This window comes from Theropithecus gelada, chromosome 3 (assembly GCF_003255815.1).
Source record: "Theropithecus gelada isolate Dixy chromosome 3, Tgel_1.0, whole genome shotgun sequence".
Lineage (NCBI taxonomy): Eukaryota > Metazoa > Chordata > Mammalia > Primates > Cercopithecidae > Theropithecus > Theropithecus gelada.
In genome coordinates this window covers 88,195,896-88,217,271 of record NC_037670.1, presented here as the reverse complement: position 1 = coordinate 88,217,271, position 21,376 = coordinate 88,195,896, and the positions used below count along the sequence as shown (strand labels likewise).

Sequence of the window (21,376 nt, the reverse complement as noted above, 5' to 3'; positions counted from 1 at the left end):
TGGATTGCCCTTCAAAACTTTTTTAACCAAACATATATTCTTGTTACCTTGCTGTTCTCAAAAATGTGTGTGTACATCTGTATGTAACCAAGTAGACCAAGTTCATACACTGAAAATTTTTAGAAAAAGCATCCTTCCTTTTTTTTTAGAAAAAGCATCTCAGCTAGTGTTGTGGAAAATCTCTTAGCAATGCTAATCACTTTGTTCACCATCTTGTCACTCACTCTGAAGTGCAGATTCAGATGGACCTGAAACTATGATTTAAGAACTAGGTTCTATAAGCAACATGTGCACCATGTTAAGCCAACACATTCCCAAATGAATTACTAGCCACCTTCTGATTTAACATCAGGGTCAAGGTGGAACTGATTTTCTAGCCATTTCATCCATTTAATTTTTTTCCCACTAATTATTGTCATTTGCATAAGCATAGTGTATTCCTGTGCCATGTTTTCTCAGTACTTCTACTGTTTTTATATTTACTTTTAAAAATATCCTTGAGATAAAGTTTATATAAATAAAGTGTGCAATTTGATACATGTGGACATACATAATGTACCCGTGAAATCAACACAATTGAGATGATGAACACTCCCAGAAATTTATTTGTGTCCATTTCTTTTTCTTTCTTTCTTTTTTGAGACAGGGCCTCACTCCTTCACCCAGGCTGGAGTGCAGTGACATGATCACAGCTCACTGCAGCTTCAGCCTCCCAGGGCTCAAATAATCCTTCTACCTCAGCCCTCTGAGGAGCTGGGACCACAGATATGCACCACCACACCTGGCTAATTTTTTTTTTTTTTTTTTTTTTTTTTTTTTGTAGACATAGGGTTTCGCCACGTTGTCCAGGCTGTCTTGAACTCCTGTGCTCAAGCGATCTGCCCGCCTCAGCCTCCTAAAGTGCTAGGATTACCAGCATGAGCCATTGCTCCTGGCCTCCCGGTGCCACTTCTCATCCTTCCCTCCTGCTCCCTTTTTCTCTCCCACCCCTGACTCCAGGCAGCTACTGCTCTGCTTTTTGTCACTTTAAATTATTTTGCATTTTCCATATTTTTATATAAATGGAATACATGTAATCCTTTTTGGATATTGTTTGATTCATTTGTTTAGCTTCCCTCAGCATAGTTGTTTGGGGATTCATTCATGTTATGTGTATTGATAGTTCATTTATTTTTATTGACAAGTAATATTCCATTGCATGGCTGTACCACAGTTTGTTTATCCATTACCTGGCTGATGAACATTTTTTTTGTTGCCAGTTTGGGGCTTTTACAAATAAAGCTGCTATGGACATTTGCATATAAGTCTCTTGAGTATATACCAGGGGTTGAAGGATTGAGTCATATGGTAGGTATATGTTGAACTTCTGAAGAAATGACTAAACTATTTTCAAAAGTTAGTATACCAACTTAAATTTCCACCAACATTGTATGAAAGTTCCAATTACTCTGCATTTTGAACAACATGTGGTATGGCCAGTCTTTAAAATTTTAGCCATTCTAATAGTGTGTAGTGGTATCTCATTGTGATTTTAATTTGCATTTTCCTAATAACTAATAATATTGAACATATTTTTATGTGTTTATTTGCCATACTTATGTGCACTTTGGTGAAGTGTCTTCAAATCTTTTGTCCATTTTTTGTTGAAATGTTTTTCTTAGTTTTGAGTATTCTTTATGTATTCATGATACAAGTGCTTCATCAGAATTGGGATTTGCCAAGACTTTCTTCCAGTCTCTATCTTGTCTTTTCATTCTCTTAACAATGTCATTCAAAGAGCACAAGTTCTGAATTTTTATGAAATCCAATTTATCATTTTTTTTCTTTGAGTCATCCTTTTGTGGCTTTATTTAAGAAGTCTTTGTATAACCTAAGGTCATGAAGATTTTCTCCAATTTTTTTTTCTACAAGTTTTACAGTTCTATCTATGCTGTACATCTGAGTCTATGATACATGTACTGTATGTTAATTTTTATATAGGATGTGAGGAAAGGATCAAAGTTTATCTTTTGCATATGAATATTCAATTTTTCCAGCTCAGTTTATTGAAAAGACTATTTCTTTCATCAAATTTGGAAAAACTTTGACAGTAGTTTCTTCAGACATTTTTCGTATTTTTCTGTTTCTTCTGTCCTCTGGTGACTTTAGTTACATGAATATTAGGCCTCTTGAAGTTGTCCCGTGGCTCACTGATTAGTTCATTTATTTCAGCCTTTTTTCTCTGTATTTTTCATGTTGGATATTTTCTATTTTGTCTTCAAGTTAACTGATCTTTTCTTTTGCAACTTCTAATCTGCTATTAATCACACCTAGTGGGTATTTTTCATCTCAGATATTTTGGCTTTCATTTCTAGAAGTTCGAATTGCATCTTTTTTATATCTGCATGTGTTTAATAGACTTAATCCTTCCTATAGTTTCTTGAACCATGAATATAATATGTAAAGTTAAAACAATTACTGTAATGTCCTTGTCTACTAATTCTAGCATATTTGTCATTTCTGGATCACTTGATTTTTCTCCTTGTTGTAGGTTATATTTTCCTCCCTCTTTGCATGCTTGGTCATTTTTGATGGGCTGCCAGGCATCATGAATTTCACCTTGTTGGGTACTGGATATTTTTGTATTAGAAATACTCACTTTTTTTTTTCTTCCAACCTTTTTTTTTTTTTTTTTTTGAGTCTCACTCTGTCACCAGGCTGGAGTACAGTGGCGCAATCTCGGCTCACTGCAACCTCTACCTCCTGGGTACAAGCAATTCTCCTGCCTCAGCCTCCCAAGTAGCTGGGACTACAGGCACGTGCCACCAGGCCCAGCTAATTTTTTAATTTTTAGTAGATATAGGGTTTCATCATGTTGGCCAGGATGGTCTCGATCTCTTAACCTCATGATCCATCTGTCTCAGCCTCCCAAAGTGCTGGGATTACAGGCATGAGCCACTGTTCCCGGCCCTTCCAACTTTTAGGCTCAAGAGGTGTGTGTACAGGTCTGTTACATGGATAAATTACATGTTTCTGGAGTGTAGTGTACAAATGATTTTGTCACCCAGGTAGTGAGCATGATACCTGATAGGTAGTTTTTCAGTCCTCACCCTCCTCTTATCATCTGCCTTCAAGTAAGCCTCAGAGTCTGTTGTTCCCCTTTTTGTGTCGATATATTACTCAATGCTTAGCACCCACTTACAAGTGAGAACATGTCGTAATCTGGTTTTCTGTTCCTGCATTAATTGTCTTAAGATAATGGCCTCCAGCTATGTACATGTTGCTCAAAGAACATGATTTTATTCTGTTTATGGCTGCATAGTATTCCATGATGTATATATGCCAAAATTTCTTTATCCGGTCCACCATTATTGGGCATCTAGGTTGATTGAATATCTTTGCTGTTGTGAAAAGTGCTATGATGAACATATGTGTACATGTGTCTTTATGGTAGAATGATATATATTCCTTTGGGTATATACCCGGTAATGGGATTGCTGGGTCAAATGGTAGTTCTGTTTTAAGTTCTTTGAGAAATCTCCAAAATGCTTTTCACAGTGACTGAACTAATTTACATTTCCACTAGCAGTTCCCTTTTCTCTGCAACTTTGCCAACATGTTATTTTTTGACATTTTAGTAATAACCATTCTTAACCTTTGTTCTAGGATACAGATGATTCTTTTAAATCTTGCTTTTTAAGATTTATTAGATATGATTGCAGGATGTAGTTTAGCTCATAACCCTTCTAAGTATTCACGGCCTGTGAATTATGAAGATTTTTCCACCTGGCCTGGTGAGAACAGAAACTATTTTTGACCGTATACAACTTCCCTATATTGTTCCCTGTAATGCTTTCAAATGATTCTTTACCATCATGAGGAAAGAGTTACACAGAGAGAGGGTGCAGGTAGCTTCCTCATACACGTGCATTGATTAAGTACTCAGCTGAAAACAGAAGGAGTCCCTCACAATTGTCTCTGAAGTCTTTCCTCACTGATACTGTGCTCCATGCACTGTAACCACGTTGATCTCCCAGGTCTCCCAGTTCATCTCCTGAACTTGGAGACCATCAGGCTTCACCTTTCTCCCTTTCTGAGTTGCAGCCTGGAAACTCTCTGTCTTGTTAGCTGGGGCAATTGTGTAGCTCATCTTGTTTCTTCCCATCTTTTGGGATCACTGTCTTCATTGCCTGATCTCTGACATCTTGAAAGACATTGTTTCACATATTTTATCAACATAGTTTTTAGTTGTTTCAAGTTGGAGGGTCCTTGTTACTTCATCTGAATCCAAATGGGAGTCAGTTATCCTTATTACCTTAAAAATTTAATTTTTGTATAGGTGAATCATTCCTCATGGTTTGAAAATCAAAAAATGTAAATATGTATTCAGTTGAGATCTCCCTCCGAATCCTTCCCACTACCAACCTAGTCCTCATCCCCCCACCAGTAAAAACTATGCTATTAGTTTATCTTTCCAGAATTTCTTCATTCATATGCGAGTAAATAAAAATTACATATCCTTTTTCACCTTCCACCTCCTTTTTCATAGAAAGGTTGCATAGTATACATGCTATCCTGAACCTTATTTTTTTTGCTTAACCATCTATCTTGAGGATATTTCCTTATTGGTGCATACACTTCCTGTTGACACACATCACCTACACACACACACTTTTTTAACGACTAAATGTAGTGCCGCATCATGTAGACATACCGTCATTTGTTTAACCAGTTCCTTTTTGTTAAACAATTAGGTTGCTTCCAATCTTTTGCTGTTAGGAATAATGTAGTCTTGTGCATAAGTCATTTTGGATGTATCTGCATAACATAGCTGTTGAATACATTCCCAGACATGGATTACTAGGTCAGAGGGTTTATGCATTTGTAATCTTGATAGCTATTGCCAAATTGGCCTCCCAAGAGGTTGAACCATTCTTCCACAAGCCTTTTAGAAAGAAAATGCCTATTAACCCACAGTTCTTTTATAGGAGGTTATAAAATACAAGGATTTCTGCTAATCTGATAGGAAAAAAGTGTTAATAAAGTAGTTTTAATTTGTATTTCTACTCTGAATGAGGTTGTTGAACATCGCTTATGCTTAAAAGCCATTTGTACTTCCTTTTCCTTATACTTTAAATTGTTTTGGTCATTCAGTTGTTTTTAGTAATAAGAATATGAAATAGATATTTTAGTAGGTGGTGTTTAGTCATTTCTTAATGATGAATGAGCAGTTAACATCCATAGCCTGTAAGTGCAACACTTTAAATTGCATTTAATAAAATATAATTATACTAAGTCTAGTCATATCTTTAATGGTTTTAGAGTCATTACAAAATGTTTAGATCAAAGGTTGGGTTAATTGATTTTTCAGAAAAATTTTCGAAGTTCAAAGTAAAATCAGGTTAATCTGAGTTTTTGACCTTAAGACTAATGTTCTAAAACTACTTTAATAAATGAAAAAAAAATAGAAATTATTCTAGAAATCTTTTACCTTTGAGAGATGTGGTTTGTATTCCACAAATAATGGCATGTCCATAACAATTCCATGGATGTTGGAGGAATGAATATTTGAAATTTGGACTATCTTGTAAAGTCTGAGCTTTATGGTTACAAAATATATTCTGTTCCACACATAAGAATGGTAATCACATTCGTGGTTAGATGACAGGATTCTCTTGCTATTCTTCAATCATTGCATCTTTCTTGAGAAGTAAGGAGTATGCAGGTATTTTTATAACTTTGCATACCAATGCTTTCTTTCTGCCTGATCTCAAATACCTTTAACTTTTTGTTCTATCATTTGTAACTTGCAGGTATTATACTTTGTGGACAATTAATTAGGGAGGTAGTTGCCTTACCAAATGAGTGAAGTAATAAAATGGTCTAGTAGTTTGTTTATATTTTCTTAATTTATTATAAATTAAAAGTCTGGCTTTATTTATGCAATTACAAATATATTTTTAGAGTTGCATCAGTATGGAGAGGCATCCAGCACACATCCATCAGGTATGCTGTCATTCCAGAACATTCTCTGGTACTTCATTTTTCTGTCTTAGCCAACTAAATTTTCTTTGATTAAATTTAATTATTTTGTTTTTTTCCCGTTGTCAAAACATGGAGCTGCATGACATTATCAAGTTAGCCAATTGTCACACTTTAGCAATCTTAATGTTTGTATGCTTGCTTTTTAGATCTAAAATTATATATCAGGAAAAAAAATTATTGACTTACTGATTTAAGGATTAATATTTAGCTTTTCTAGAGTAGTTGAAAATGTTCTGAATGCTTTCTGTGAAAATCATCTAATTATAAATAACTAAGATTTTATTACATGTTCCCAGATTTAGTTATTTTAAAATTATTTTGTATGCATTGATCACAGTACTTTTACCACACTAATAATATAATATGTCTACTTGTGTTATTTGAATTTTGTTTGGTTACAGAAGTATGATAAACAAATAGAAAAAGAACATTGTTATTTTGACTAATTGTGTGCTTTCTTGCTTATTACAGTTTACATGCTGATTAATGCTAAGGCAGTTCTTTAGAAGATAACATTTGAATTTCTATAAATATGTATAAAACAAGTCTGTTTTAAGAAAGCAGTTGGGCTGGGCACAGTGGCTTATGCCTGTAATCCCCATACTTTGGGAGGCCAAGGAGGGCAGATTGCTTGAGATCAGGAATTTGAGACCATCCTGGCCAACATGGTGAAACTTGATCTCTACTAAAAATACAAAAATTAGCCAGGCGTGGTGGCACATGCCTGTAATTTCAGCTATTTGGGAGGCTGAGGCAGGAGAATCACTTGAACCTGGGAGACAGAGGTTGCAGTGAGCAGAGATCACGCCACTGCACTCCAGCCTGGGTAAAAGAGTGAGACTCTATCTGAAAAAAGAAAAAAGAAAGCAATTGGTCTGAACTTTCCATCAAATACCAAAAATGCATAATTTAATTAGAATTTAAATTAAAGCAAATAAGCCAAATAGTCCCAATTTTGGAGATCATAACTAACAGTGTAAACTGACATACTTTTATTAATAAAGCAAATGTGAAAGAAATGTATGTACACAAATGAATTTAAAATGGAAAATAGTTTCAAGACTTTTTCGGTATTTGTCTTACAATGGAATTTAATGTTGATCATTTAAATTTAAGATGAGCATATAAATCAGAGCAAGATGATTCAAGAAAAGTATTTAAGACTACCAAATATATTTCATATCTGACTTCGACATGAACTTTTATTGTTTAATTTTGGTTTCAGGGCCTTTTCACAAAGTTCTAATACATCTGAAATATAAACCTTAAATCAACTACCTGTATTATTTCAGGATGTTAATTGGATCATAGCATTTGCTTGCTTTAAGAATTATGCAGTGTTGGTTGGAAAATCAAGTGAAAAGATTGAAGGAAAGTGGAAGAATGGTGGGATAGAATGATTATCAAACTCTTGTTGATTTAAAGTTAGATATTAGAGATGAAGTTTTATTATCTTTGATACCAAAATCTGTTAATATTCTAATAACTTGATTTCCATTTATGAGAGACAAGTTCATTATCTGAAGTACTAAATACATTTTCAGTTACAATTAAATCAGTGGTTTGACAAGGATTTTTTAAATTCAGTGGAAGTGATATAACTATAGTATTTTTAATTGTGCTGTGTGTTTTAGGTATTTGTGAAGTGTCATTTTGATTATAATCCATACAATGATAACCTAATACCTTGCAAAGAAGCAGGATTGAAGTTTTCCAAAGGAGAAATTCTTCAGATTGTAAATAGAGAAGACCCAAATTGGTGGCAGGTTAGTATGCTTCTCAGAAGTTCCTCAACGACTTTTCTAATTTTAATCTTAGATCTGGTTAATATCTGAATATTCAGGAAGCATATTAGCATTTGTTACAATGATTTTTCCCACATGAACAGCTCCTGCTTCATGGCTACTAATTTTGTGGACATAAGATCAAATTGGGAGGGAATTTGCAAGTAGCTCTTAATAAGTGCAGAATTAACCAGCCTGTGGCACTAACCAGTTGGTTTAGGGAATAGACCAGTTGGTTTTTTTCACATGGGTAATTGCATTAAAATATGCTATTGACCAAGAAGAACTCACTTGGGTCATCCCTTTTAAAAAGATATTTGGGTTTTGTTTATTTTAAGTAGGAGTCTTTTACTAGGAAGTAGGTCTTTCTCTTGTCTCCTCTCCCTCATGTTCGTTCATAGCAAGTAAAGCATAATTTCTTAAGGTCTTAATGTCTATTTGCTCACCTCTTTTCAGATACTGGGAAATGGAGATTCACTCTATCAGTTTTGTTAGGTTTTGGATTAAAATCTGTGTATATGGAAAGAGATGTGTATTATCACTGCATTTTTCCCTCCTTTTTTCAGAAGATCTGTTTAATGGTATTCTTTTTTCTTCTCCTCATGTAGCTTTCAGAAACCCCTAGCAGCAGTAATAAGTCTGTTTTTGTAATTGTTTATATTAGCTAACAACCACAGTATTCAGAACTGGAGAAACTGACAAGTCAGGAAGTCTGAAATGCCTTAAACTATCAAAGCAAATGAGAGTTTTACTAAAGAACAAGAAGTAAGAGGAAAGGATCCAGGGCTTAGCACCAAATTCTAAAATTAACTGAGATATTGGTACTCACATTAGCTCTAAAATATAGATCTACTTCTAAGGAGAAACAAATCACAGAATGAGAGCAATCTTACTAATGTGTCCTTAAATTTAAATTAAGACATTATTGCGTATAGGTGCACTGTGTGTTGAGACAGCTAAGAAATGGGTAAATTAAACAATCTATGATTTCAAGAGGTTTCCCCTGAACTTTTTAGATCCCTCATTTAAAAAATCTCTCTGTGGCTGTGTCCTTTATTGAATTATTCTAGTTTTCCTTCTTTTTTCTTTTTCCTATGAATGCGATCTCTTAGTTTTCTCTTCTAACCTCAATTCTTCTCTCAGTTTCTCCCTGCATTTTGATGGTTGGTTACTTTAATTCTGTTTTTCAGGATTTTAATTGCTAAAAGTTATACTAGATTTTCTGTGCTAGTTGTAAGGTTAGAAATACTAACTTTGTGAGATAAATCACTAACAGCCAGTTCTCCAGCCACTGTTTTAAAATATTTCTTTGGAGCTTATTTTAAAAGTTAGCTATTTCACATTAGGTAAAGTTTTGCCTAGTTTAAATTTACAAACTCTTGGGATATTCATACTCCTGGTAGCATAGATTAAAATCTACACTTTATATTCCAAATAGTATCTCCTTTTCGTTTGATTTGGCCTGAAATACCAACATAGTAGGATTAAGGTTGACAGTAAATGTCTTTTAAAGGGTGCTAGATAAAATGTCGTGTTAATACATCTTATTATAGAATAGCGTTTTTTTTTCCTTTTCCAACTTGGTATTATAAATAAGAAGTTTAAGCAATTTAACTTGTATTTTGGTCCCCAAATTTCACTACCAGATATCAGATATGAAGAATTTTAGGTGCCAATTGATTCCTCAGTGCTGAATTGTTTAAGTATCTTAACTGACAATGCTATGTATGTAAATCTTAAGGTTGTTTTTAAAAGCAAATATGACTTTTTTTAACTGACCACTGCTTGTCCTACTTAATAGAATATGGTCTCAAATTTTGGTCACTGAGATATACAATTCGTTAATTTGATTCTAGGCTAGCCATGTAAAAGAGGGAGGAAGCGCTGGTCTCATTCCAAGCCAGTTCCTGGAAGAGAAGAGAAAGGCATTTGTTAGAAGAGACTGGGACAATTCAGGTGATGAGCTCGACAAAATAAGTAACAAGCAGTCCTTTGTGACCACCTTTCTTTGTCTCTTTTGTCTAAATAAGCAAATGCATTTATTTAAAATATGTCTAGAATGAATCCCTCCCTCTGCTTTAGCTCTCATAAGTAATCTTTTTGATCCCGTTCTGCCACCTGCTGGTAGAGTATCAAAATTCAGTGGCTTAACTCACCCCCACCCTCTTTTGCTTCCTAGGATGCAACATTGGGAAGATAATTCTCCCACCCCTATAAAATACTACAGGGCAATTTTTTCATGTTCTGACATACTACTTAAGTTATATTTGTTTTATCATCCTTCAGGACCTTTTTGTGGAACTATAAGTAGCAAAAAAAAGAAGAAGATGATGTATCTCACAACCAGAAATGCAGGTAGGTTTTAAATACTTTTTGAGAAGTCCAAGTGAAGTAGCTATATGTCATTTAGTGTGGCATAAACTCTGAATATACAGCTTTAAGTGAATGTAATTTAGATTAGTACCTAGTTGCAAGGGATTGGCATATGAACACATGGTGCAATATAATATAAATTATTTAAATCCTGGCATTATATATACTACGATGTGCTTTATTTTGTGAGTATAGTTTATAACAAAACAAATTGGTTAGGATTTTTACTTGTCTTAATGAAGAAGCAGTATTATAATTGAAACTATTTGTCCAGAGAATTTTGAAATAGTAATTTATGTGCCATTTCTAAAGGGTAGAATGCCTTTGTCAAGATGTTAAAAGAGTTATGTTTAAGGGCAACTATATCCTGCTATAACACTGACCATGGTACTTTTAGAAAAATAGCACTGGACCACATGAATCTTGGTCTGATATAATAGAATTCCTTCTTAAATCTTTTAGTCATGCAGAAAGAAATATTTTTAAAAAGAAAGATATGGTAACTGTGTGAGATGATGGATATGTTTAATAGCTTGATTGAGGTAATCATTCACAGTGTACACATTCATGAAAACATCAAGTTGTACACTTCATATACAATTCCTATTTGTCAGTTATACCTCAGTAGAGCTGAAAGGATTTTTAAAAACAATTTAGAATAAAACCCCAGACCTGTATTGGCTACTCATTTGAAGTTAAAAATAAATAAATAAAAAGGAAGGAAGGGAAAGAATGGAAACTACTATATTTATTCTTCCCAGTTGCAGAGGATGACAGGGGTAAAAAGCAGCTCTATGAATCAGAAATTTCTGGAGGCTTAATCAAAGCAGTTGGCAATTTTAAAAGTACTTTCTTGACTTCAGAGCTACCTCTATGCTGGTAATAAACTAAACAGCACACCCTAAAAGAAAATAATATAGAAGGCAGAAGTAGGCTTGTTTTCTCTTAATATTGGTTTAATCTACTGTGGGGAAACTGTGCAAAGAAAGAGTTGCTATTAGGATAATAAGCTAAGGAAGGAGTGTTATTACTACAGATTGAGAGTTACAGTAACAACAGGTAATATAATATTTCAGATCATCACTTTGGCCCTATTCTTCATAAAATATATGCCCATAAGGCTTTTTTTGCAAAATAGAAAATTCATAATTTGCCCACTAAGATTATACTTTTGGATTATGTTTCTAGTGAAAACAGTGTATCTAAAATTTGTTTTATATGTAAATTTCAAAATCTTAATATTTAAATGTATGTTGTCAGTAAATGTCAGTATGTTGAATTTTCTAATCAAACTGATAATTGTAGATTTGCCATACAATATTCATTTATATAATTGGAAGGTCACTCGTTCCATGGAACTTAAGCAACCACACTAGGTTTGCTCCTGTCCTCTGTATTTGATACATACTTTCTATATAAACTGGTCTGTAATTTGATTATTTATATTAAAGGATTTCTACTGACAAATTGATAATAGATTTCAGTGGACAGAATCTCTGATAAATAAGGATAAAACATAGAATTTTTCTAGCTTGATTAATCGGACTAATTTTTTCTTTTTTTTTTTTTTGAGACAGAGTCTCGCTCTGTCACCAGGCTGGAGTGCAGTGGCATAATCTCGGCTTACTGCAGTCTCCACTTCCTGGGTTCAAGTGATTCTCCTACCTCAGCCTCCCGAGTAGCTGGGACTACAGGTGCGCACCACCATGCCCAGCTAATTTTTTGTATTTTTTTTAGTAGAGACAGGGTTTCACCATGTTGGCCAGGATGGTCTCGATCTCTTGACCTCGTGATCCCACCACCTCGACCTCCAAAAGTGCTGGGATTACAGACATGAGCCACCATGCCCGGCCCGATTAGACAAATTTTTAAGGGCAAATGGATGGACCAGGTGTTTAAAGCAAGATATAAAATAATTTACTGGGCCAGGCACAGTGGCTCATGCCTACAATCCCAGCACTTTGAGAGGCTGAGGCAGGAGGATCACTTGAGGCCAGTAGTTTGAGACCAGCCTGGGCAACATACCAAGATCCCATCTCTACAAAAGAAATTAAAAATTAGCTGGGTATGGTGGCCCATGCCTGTGGTTTCATCTACTTGGGAGACTTCCTTGAGCCCAGGAGTTCAAGGGTACGGTGAGCTAAGATTGCAACACTATACTCTACCCTGGGTGACAGTGAGCCCTGGTCTTAAAAACAATAATAAAATAATTATTATTTATTGTACTTTACCAAATTTGTAAACACAAATCTGTGCTAAGTGGGTACAAGTCAAGTGATATTTAACTATCAAGACAGCTAAGCCATTACTAGACAGAATTGCAGAGATTTCTTTCATGTATATAAAAGATGACTAAATATATATTCCTATTTGCTTTTTCATTTAGAATTTGATCGTCACGAAATCCAGATATATGAGGAGGTAGCCAAAATGCCTCCCTTCCAGAGAAAAACATTAGTATTGATAGGAGCTCAAGGTGTAGGCCGAAGAAGCTTGAAAAACAGGTTTATAGTATTGAATCCCACTAGATTTGGAACTACGGTGCCATGTAAGTTTTCTGTGTTTTCCTTGCTATGCAATTGGCAGGAAAGAGTATGGGCATATGGAGGAGAGGGGGATTATTATCGTTAATTATTGCTATTCCCAAATAAGTTTTCTTTATTGCAGTGAAAATGAACAAGTAAAAGACATTGAAAAATTAAGTAATTCTATAGCTGTTGTGAGATAGTGCTGCAGTGCTGTTGGCTTGCTGTCTGGTGGCAAGTGCTTCTCTAAACTGTTCAGTTCAGAAATCTTAGAATTAAATGTCTATATTTAAGAATTGTGGCAAGATAGGCATTTAGGATTTTCTTGTACTGATGTCTGTCTAAAAAGTTGGATTTTTCAGCCATTTTAGTGTAAAGAAAAGGGGAAAGCTTCTGACCCTCAGACGTAGCCAGTGTGGCAACAGCTGTATGAATTTACGTGGCCTGGCTTGTCGCTCTCAGTTGTGCAAGGTTATAAACCTGATTTTTGATAGCACATCAAGAGTGATTCATCTTTTACTGCAGGCAGCATTAATTAAGGTTACAAAGTCTGATATATAGAATAAAATAATATTGATGAGAAGTATAACCATTAAGTGAATCAAACACTCATTTTATGGTCTTTGCATTCATTTCTCTATTTGCATATTTACATAGAAAGTTTAATAATCAATGTCAGAAGTATGCTTGATGAGAATGGAGTTAGATCAAGGAATTCGATGATGTTAGTGACTTACTGTAGTGACTAATACACATTTGTCTATAACTGTGGGGACTATTATACATTTGTCTTTGTTTTTGAAATACAAGAATCTTTACTTGTGAACTTAGATGTTCTCTCCCTTGAAGAAAGCAGGAGATAAGCTAACGTTGCTTTCTTAATTCCCTTTGCTATGCTTCTATTTCTGACCAAGCCCCCTTTTAATACGGCATTCCTTTAGGTATATTGATGCTTTCAAGCTATTTTGAGTCAAATCCTAGCCTAACTTTAACCCCATCTCTTTTAATTGAATTTTAGAGTTTCTCTGGTTTTGTCAAGTATATTTTGGGTTTAATTCTCAGTGAGTACTCTTATTGCTAAAATTCTTAAAAGTTAGGGAAATAGCCTTGTCATTGCCCCCATGTGCTGCTTGTAATTCCTTCAGAGTAAGTCTTCTGTTTCTACTGTAGGCATTGTAAAACACTAAATTTAGACAAATCCTAGTAAAGTGATTAACAAAACAAAAACTTCACTGTAATCAAAGTATGTTAAAGCTGCAATTGTGAAATAAAGAAAAAGTTTTTCGCTTTTATCAAATTAATATGTGCCCAATATTTTCGGCAAGTAGTTCTTAAAGACATATAATGAGGGAAAAAATAACCCCTTCTCTTCCCCTGCCTCACCACGGGTTCACTTATGAAAAACAGTCACTTTTCATTGTTTTTGCTATTTCTTTTGGTAGTGTTCCATATTTCTTAATAATGTCTTTAGTCTGCTGTTTCCTGCTGTATCCAGTTTAGGCCTTATCTGTTGACTTCTTGACTGTCCTTCCAATATAAAGATAGTTGTATTTTCAGTTAGTTCAATTTTACTTTCTTGAATAGGCCTTTCCCCTTCTGTGACCCAGGAATCTCCGGAGTTCTGTTTTTCCTTATACTACCTGATTTTATGTATATGTATATACAATTTTTTGTTGTTTTTTAAGCTAAAGACTTGTTTATCCAGTAAGTTGTATTTGTTTTTTTTTCCTGGAGACCTCTGTCTCAGAACCCTGTCTTTCTGCTTCAATGAGGACTACATGCTGTCTCTCTGGCTGCCCACCTGTTAACACTGGAGTAGTTCCCTTTGTTGTTATCCTGGGTTGAAGCTGTTGTTCCTCCATCCCATTCTTTCTCTTTCTTGGGTTATCACCTTGTTTTGCTGGGGTACATCCTCTTGTATGTGGAATGTAATGTCTGCATCTTTGTGTTTTAAAATGTGTATTTTTTGCCCTTTATTTGACTAATTAGCTGAGAATAGAATTCTGGACTGTAAAATTCAAAAGCTATTACAATGTCTTCATCATCGCCAAAAGAATCTCTGAACCCATTTCCCACCAACCTCCTCACCCCCTGCTGCCACGAGCAATCACGAATCTTTCTGTAAAAATAGATTTGCTTATTTTGGACATTTTATATACTGGAGTTATACAATATGTGGTATTTTGTGACTGGCTTCTTAACATGTCAGATCTCATCTGTGTTGTAGCATGTATCAGTACTTATTTTCTTTCCCTTGCTAAGTGATGGTTACATGGCTGTACCACATTTTATCGATATATTCATCAGTTGATGGACATTTGGATTGTTTTATTTTTAGCTATTGTGAATAATGCCACAGTCAGCATTTGTATACAGGTATTTGTGTGGACATATGCCTATTTCTCTTGGGTATATATACCTAGGAATGGAATTTGTAGGTTATATGGTGACTATATGTTGAGCCTTTAGAAGAACTTCTACACTGTTTCCCACAGCAGGTGTATATGTACCCTTTCACAATCCCAGCAGCATATGAAGTTTCCAGTTTCTCTACATCCTCACCAACATTTGTCATCTGACTTTTTGATTATAGTCATCCTAGTGGGTGTGAAGTTGTATCTTATTTTGGTTCTCATTTGCATTTCCCTAATGGCTGATAATGTCAAACAACTTTTCATGTACATATTTGCCATTTATGCATTTTCTTTGGAGGAATGTCTGTTTAAACTGGTTGCCTATTTTTCAGTTAGGTTATTTGTCTTTTTCTTAAGCTGTAAGAGGAGGTCATATTATATTCTGGATACAAGTTCCTTACTAGATATATGATTTGCACATATTAATATTTTCTCTCATTCTTTGGTGACTTCTCATGTTTTCGATGGTGTCCTTTGATATACAAAAGTTTTTCATTTTGATGAAATCCAATTTTGTATATCTTTTGTTGCTCATCATGCTTTTCATATCTTATCAAATATGATACCATATCAAGGCTTTCCCTAACCTGAGGCCACAAAATTTTACTCCTGTATTTTATTTTAAGAGTTTATACTACTAACTCTTACATGCAGATTATATGAGCCATTTTGTGTTCATTTTTGTGTTGAGTGTGAGGAGGGGGTTCCAACTTTATTCTTTTGCTTGCACTTTTCCAGTTGTCACAGCACAATTTGTCAAAAAGAACAGTTCTTTCCTCCAGTGAATTGTCTTGCCACCCTTTTTGAAAATTGATTGTAAATGTGAAGATGGATTTATAAACCCTCAATTCTATTCCATTAACCTAGATGTCTGTCCTTACGCCAGTCCCACATTGTCTCGATTACTGTATATTTGTATTAAGTTTCAAAACCAGGAATTGTGAACCTTCCCAACTTGTTCTTTCTTTTGAAGTTTGTTTTGGCCCTTCTGGGTTCCTGACATTTCTATATAAATTATAAGATAAGCTTCCACTTTCTGCAGAAAAGGTAGCTAGAATTTTAAGAGGGATTATATTGAATTCTAGCTACCTTTTCTGCAGCAACTGGAAGTTTATCTTATAATTTGTATAGAAATGCCAGTAAGTTAACTTGAGAACTACTGCCATCTGTTTTGTTTTGTTTTGTTTTGTTTTGTTTTGTTTTGTTTGAGATAGAGTCTTGCTCTGTCGCCCAGGCTGGAGTGCAGTGGCGTGGTCTTGGCTCACTGCAGCCTCCGCCTCCTGGATTCAAGCCATTCTCCTCCCTCAGCCTCCTGAGTAGCTGGGATTACAGGCACCCACCATCCTGCCTGGCTAATTTTTTTTGTATTTTTAGTAGAGACTTACTTTCACCATGTTGGCCAGGCTGGTTTTGAACTCCTGAGCTCAAGTGATCCACCCGCCTCAGACTCCCAAAGTGCTGGGATTACAGGTGCTATCTTAACAGTATTAATTCTTCCAGTCTATGAGCATAGATGTCTTTCCATTTATTTAGGTCTTCATTTTAATGCTGTTTATGGTTTTCATTGTACAAATGTTATGCTGCTTTTGTCACATTTATTCCTGAGTATTTTGTTCTTTTTTATTCTGTAGCAAAAAGTATTTTCTTAATTTCCTTTTTGGATTGTTCCTTGCTAGTGTATAGAAATAAACTGATTTTTGTGTGTTGGCTTTGTCTTTTAGCCTTATTGACCTCATTGATTCTAATGATGATTTTTTTTGTGTGGGTTCCTCAGGATTTTCTATATACAAAATCATGTCATTTGCAAATAGAGATCGTTTTACTTGTTTCTTTCCAGGCTGGGTGCTGTTTATGTCTTTGTCTTGTCTAATTGCCTCAACTAGAACCTGCAGTGTAATGTGTAATAGTGTAATAGAAGTGGCAAAAGTGAACATCCTTGTCTTGTTCATGATCTTAAGGAGAAAGGAGAAAGCATTCAGTCTTTCCATTTTAACTGTGGGTTTTTCACAGATGCCTTTCATCAGATTGGAGAAGTTCCCTTGTGTTCCTACTTTGTTGGCTTTTTACCAAGAAAGGGTAGTAGATCTTGCCAAATGCTTTTTCTTTGTTGATGGTTCATATGATTTTTGTTTTTTATTGTCTTCTGTTGATATGATGTATTACATTCCTTGATTTTTATATATTGAACCAACCTTGTCTTTTTGTGGTAAATTCCATTTGGTTATGATGTGCCGTCTTTTTTATATACTTCTAGATTCGGTTACTTGTAATTTGTAAGGATTTTTGTATCTATATTTATAAGGGATATTGGTCTATAGTTTTCATTCTTACGATGTCATTGTCTAGCTTTGATATGGTAGTACAGGACTCATAGAATGAGTTGTGAAGTATTCTTTCCTCTTTCATTGTTTGGGAAGAGTATGTAAAGGATTAATTATAATTCGTTCAATGTTTGATGAAATTCACCTGTGAAGCCATTTAACCCTGGGCTTTACTTTGTGGGAAGTTTTGATTATTAATTCAGTCTCTTTACTTGTTATAGGTCAACTTGGATTTTTTTTTAATCAGTTTCAGGATTTCTGCAGGGTTCATAGTAATATTTTTTCTTTCATTTCTGATTTTAGATATTTGAGTCTTTCCTCTTTTATTCTTAGTCTATGTAAAGATTTGTCAATTTTGTTGATCTTTTCAGACAACCAAATTTTGCCTTTGCTGATTTTCTGTATTTTTTCTACTTTCTAATTTTTGCTATAATCTTTATTATTTTCTTTCTACTTGTACTTTGGGTTTATTTTACTCTCTTTCTGTTTTTTTAGATAGAAAATTAGATTATTGATTTGAGATCTTTTTTAACATAGGCTTTCACAGCTATAGATTTCCCTCTAAGCATTTAGTTGCGTCTTAAAGTTTTTGGTATACTGCGTTTTTGTTTTCATTCATCTCAAAATACTTTTGCTTTGAGTGGGTGATATATATATGTGTGTGTGTATATATATATATATATGTTCAATGATACTTGTCTCTGTAGATGGCTACAGAGACTTTAAAACCATAATCCTGAATGTACAACTATGCAACACAGACCAGTTAGCCAGATCTAAAATAATAAACTGGCTTCTTATGACAACTATTCTGTTCCAACCCTTCTTCCCTCCACAATGACCCTAAATCTTACATGAATATAGTTACTCTGGCAGAACGGAAACCCATCTTTGTGACCAAAAGTAAAAACCAAAGAAGAAATAGCGATTCATCCGTTAGTTGGTGAAAGCAAGAAATGTAGTGCCCTTCACTGTGCTGCTTAGTCTTAACTCATTTTGTCCCTATTCTTCAGCCCATCCGTTTAGCTCTTAATATGTTTGAATTAGCCATATGATTCAGCTCTTTAATGCTCATCACAGTGCTGATCTTTTTCCCATCAGTAGCTTTTAAGACAATTATCAAGGGCTTAAAGCCCTCCACAGAACCTTTTCTTAGCATGAATGGGTTTAGTTCAACCATCATGCATCTTCAAGGTAATGAACGTGCTGCTGGACAACTGGCACTCTGGAAGCGCCTGGTCAGCTCTGTCTGTATCTGTGCTCTTCAGCAGCACCATCTCCTCTCAAAGTATTTTCTTTCATTTGTGATTGCTTATTTGATCCATTGGTTATTTGGGAGTATATTGCTTATTTTCCATATATTTTTGAATTTCTAAAATTTTCTCTGTTATAAAATTAAGGTGATTTAACTTTCTTTATATATTACAAAATGATCCTAAAATAAAATAGAAAAACATTGTTATTTTAGGGAGATAGGCTATGTTATGAATCCTGTTTTCTCTTTAACATTGACATCTTCACATCTTGAGCTTAGTTAACAAATTAAGTATTACTTTGTTGATTGTTTCTTCATTATTTGAATAGCAGCTAAAATTAATAATTTTGCCTGTCATAAAAATTACTTCTAAAAAATCACATTATGTAGTTGCTCAGTATAGAAGTCTAAGGAATCAGTTGTAGTCAAACCATGTTCTAATTTCTCTGTTCTAGAAATGGAAAGCAATTTAAATATGTGGCAACGTAGACTGTTTTTTGGAGTGTTAGTAGAGAATAGGATTGTAGTTAAAGTTCACTTGTAAACTGAAGAACATTTCTCTTAAGAATTAAGATTCCCTCAGCATGGAGGTAGGGGTAGTACGTGTACATATACGTATTTATTTCAAGCAGTGCATTCCCTTGTATGGTTTCACTGTAGTACTTCACAAAAAAAACAAACAAAAAAAACTGCTTTTTAAAATTAATGTTCATAATGTTGAAGCAAGTCCTATTATGCATTTATTTGGAGCATTGAAAGTTGCCTTTGAAGTTTTATTATACACCTTTGGTGACTAATTCCAGAAACCTTAAACATCACACAATTTTAAATATGAGAAGCCATCATAGCATCTTGAAGATTCTTGAAGATACTTTATAAACACTCTTCACAGTAGTCTAAGATGACCACTCTCAAGGTTGAGCCAGAAAACAAGGGAAAAACGGGAGTCCTATTATACATAATGATCTCATTTGACCCTTACGTTTGAGCATGAGTTTGAAGTTAATTTTGTTCTTATAAAAGTTTTCTATGTCTTATGCTTACTAGAATTAGTCAAAATACTGTCATCTTTTTATTTGGATTACTTTCTTAATTTGGTGTTCTTAATAATTCCATCAGTTATTCTGCAACTACTTAGCTAATAGAAACAGAATACTTCTGTCTCTGATCCAGCAAAGCCCAGAGTAAGGCTAAGCTTGAAATAACACACTCAAAAATTACTTTTCTTCTTCAAAGTTATTGTTAACAAAGTTGTCAGAGAGTACACATTTGCAACAGTTTAGAAAGTGGTAATAACCATTCCTAGCACAGACCAATTTGCAAAGGATTGTATGTCTCTGAAAGTATTCAAAGCTATAAAATATCAGACAAAAGGATCTCCTACTTCTAAATTTTGACTTGAGCTATTCAATCTCATTTTCCCAGAAATAATATGTCGGGTCAGAGGAGAGGAGTTTAATAGACCATAATAATAATGAGGCGGCTAGCTCTACCACTGAAGTGTAAAATAGAACAATTAACATTTGGGAGTATCAATAAACAGGAAGCTAAAAGAAAGGGTTGGTTTTGAGGTAAGGTAAAAGATAATTTGTGGGTAAAACTGCACTTTACAAAATTGGTATTATGACTAAGAATAGGTGAACTTTGCTTGCTCACCTTTTGGGACACTTAGGAAGTGTTAATGTGGAAAGAAAGGATGTGATAGATTCCTAAGGAGAAGGAGAGTGCTTGTCAGTTGAAAAGACTCACCCACAACATGCCTCACACTTATTAACACTTACCATAATTAAGAACGTCATTGAAGGCTCTGCTGCTAGGTAAAATTTTGAGTTTCAAAGTGATTTTAAGAAGCATATTTTTGGATGCGAATTTTGTTTGGGGGACTACCTCTTAAAATATTCCTCTAAGGTATCAAGAAACTTTTTCTATTAAAGGGCCACATGGTAAAGTTTTAGGCTTTGCAGTCCATACAGTCTGTCACAATTACCACCCTTTTAATGGAAAAGATGTATGATACATAAACAAATGAGTGTGGCTGTGATCCAATAAAACTTAAAGAAGCAGATCAGATTTGATCATAGGCTGTAGTTTGCTGCACCAAGTGGAAAAATGTTAAGCCACCCTATGTATTTTAGTCTATTTTTTATGTCCTACAATTTCTTTGTACGAAAGTCTCAACACCATTTTATTTAGTTACTTCACGGAAACCAAGGGAAGATGAAAAAGATGGCCAGGCATATAAGTTTGTGTCACGATCTGAGATGGAAGCAGATATTAAAGCTGGAAAGTATTTGGAACATGGGGAATATGAAGGAAATCTCTATGGAACCAAAATTGATTCTATTCTTGAGGTTGTCCAGACTGGACGGACTTGCATTCTGGATGTCAACCCACAAGTAAGCTGCTTGGATTCCAAAGCTGTTTTTTATATTTTATTTTCTGTGGAGTTTTTTTATTTTCTGTGTGTTGGGGTTGTTTGTTTTGTCAGGGTGGAAAGGTGACTCTTTCCCTCCATTACCTTTGGGTGATAGAGAATATTATTATGTATACATAGCTAGTTAAATAAATCTCTGAACAATTAGCCAACAGCGGCTTGGGTGGCAAAAGAAACTGTGTGATTAGATCTACGGTAGAAGTTTAGTATGTATTTACCTGTTCAAGTAATGCATAAATGCATACG

At 34.6% G+C, this 21,376-nt stretch overlaps 1 protein-coding gene across 3 annotated transcripts in view; it reads left to right on the top strand.

Moving 5' to 3' along the window:
• MPP6 (membrane palmitoylated protein 6) overlaps positions 1–21,376 on the top strand; it is a 106,139-nt gene that overhangs the window by 73,292 nt on the left and 11,471 nt on the right. For all 3 annotated transcript variants that reach the window (XM_025381187.1, XM_025381188.1, XM_025381191.1), the window contains 5 exons: positions 7,659–7,790; positions 9,665–9,764; positions 10,095–10,163; positions 12,568–12,729; positions 20,890–21,092. In XM_025381187.1, coding sequence (XP_025236972.1) covers positions 7,659–7,790; positions 9,665–9,764; positions 10,095–10,163; positions 12,568–12,729; positions 20,890–21,092 — 666 coding nt within the window. The remainder of the gene's footprint in view (positions 1–7,658; positions 7,791–9,664; positions 9,765–10,094; positions 10,164–12,567; positions 12,730–20,889; positions 21,093–21,376) is intronic.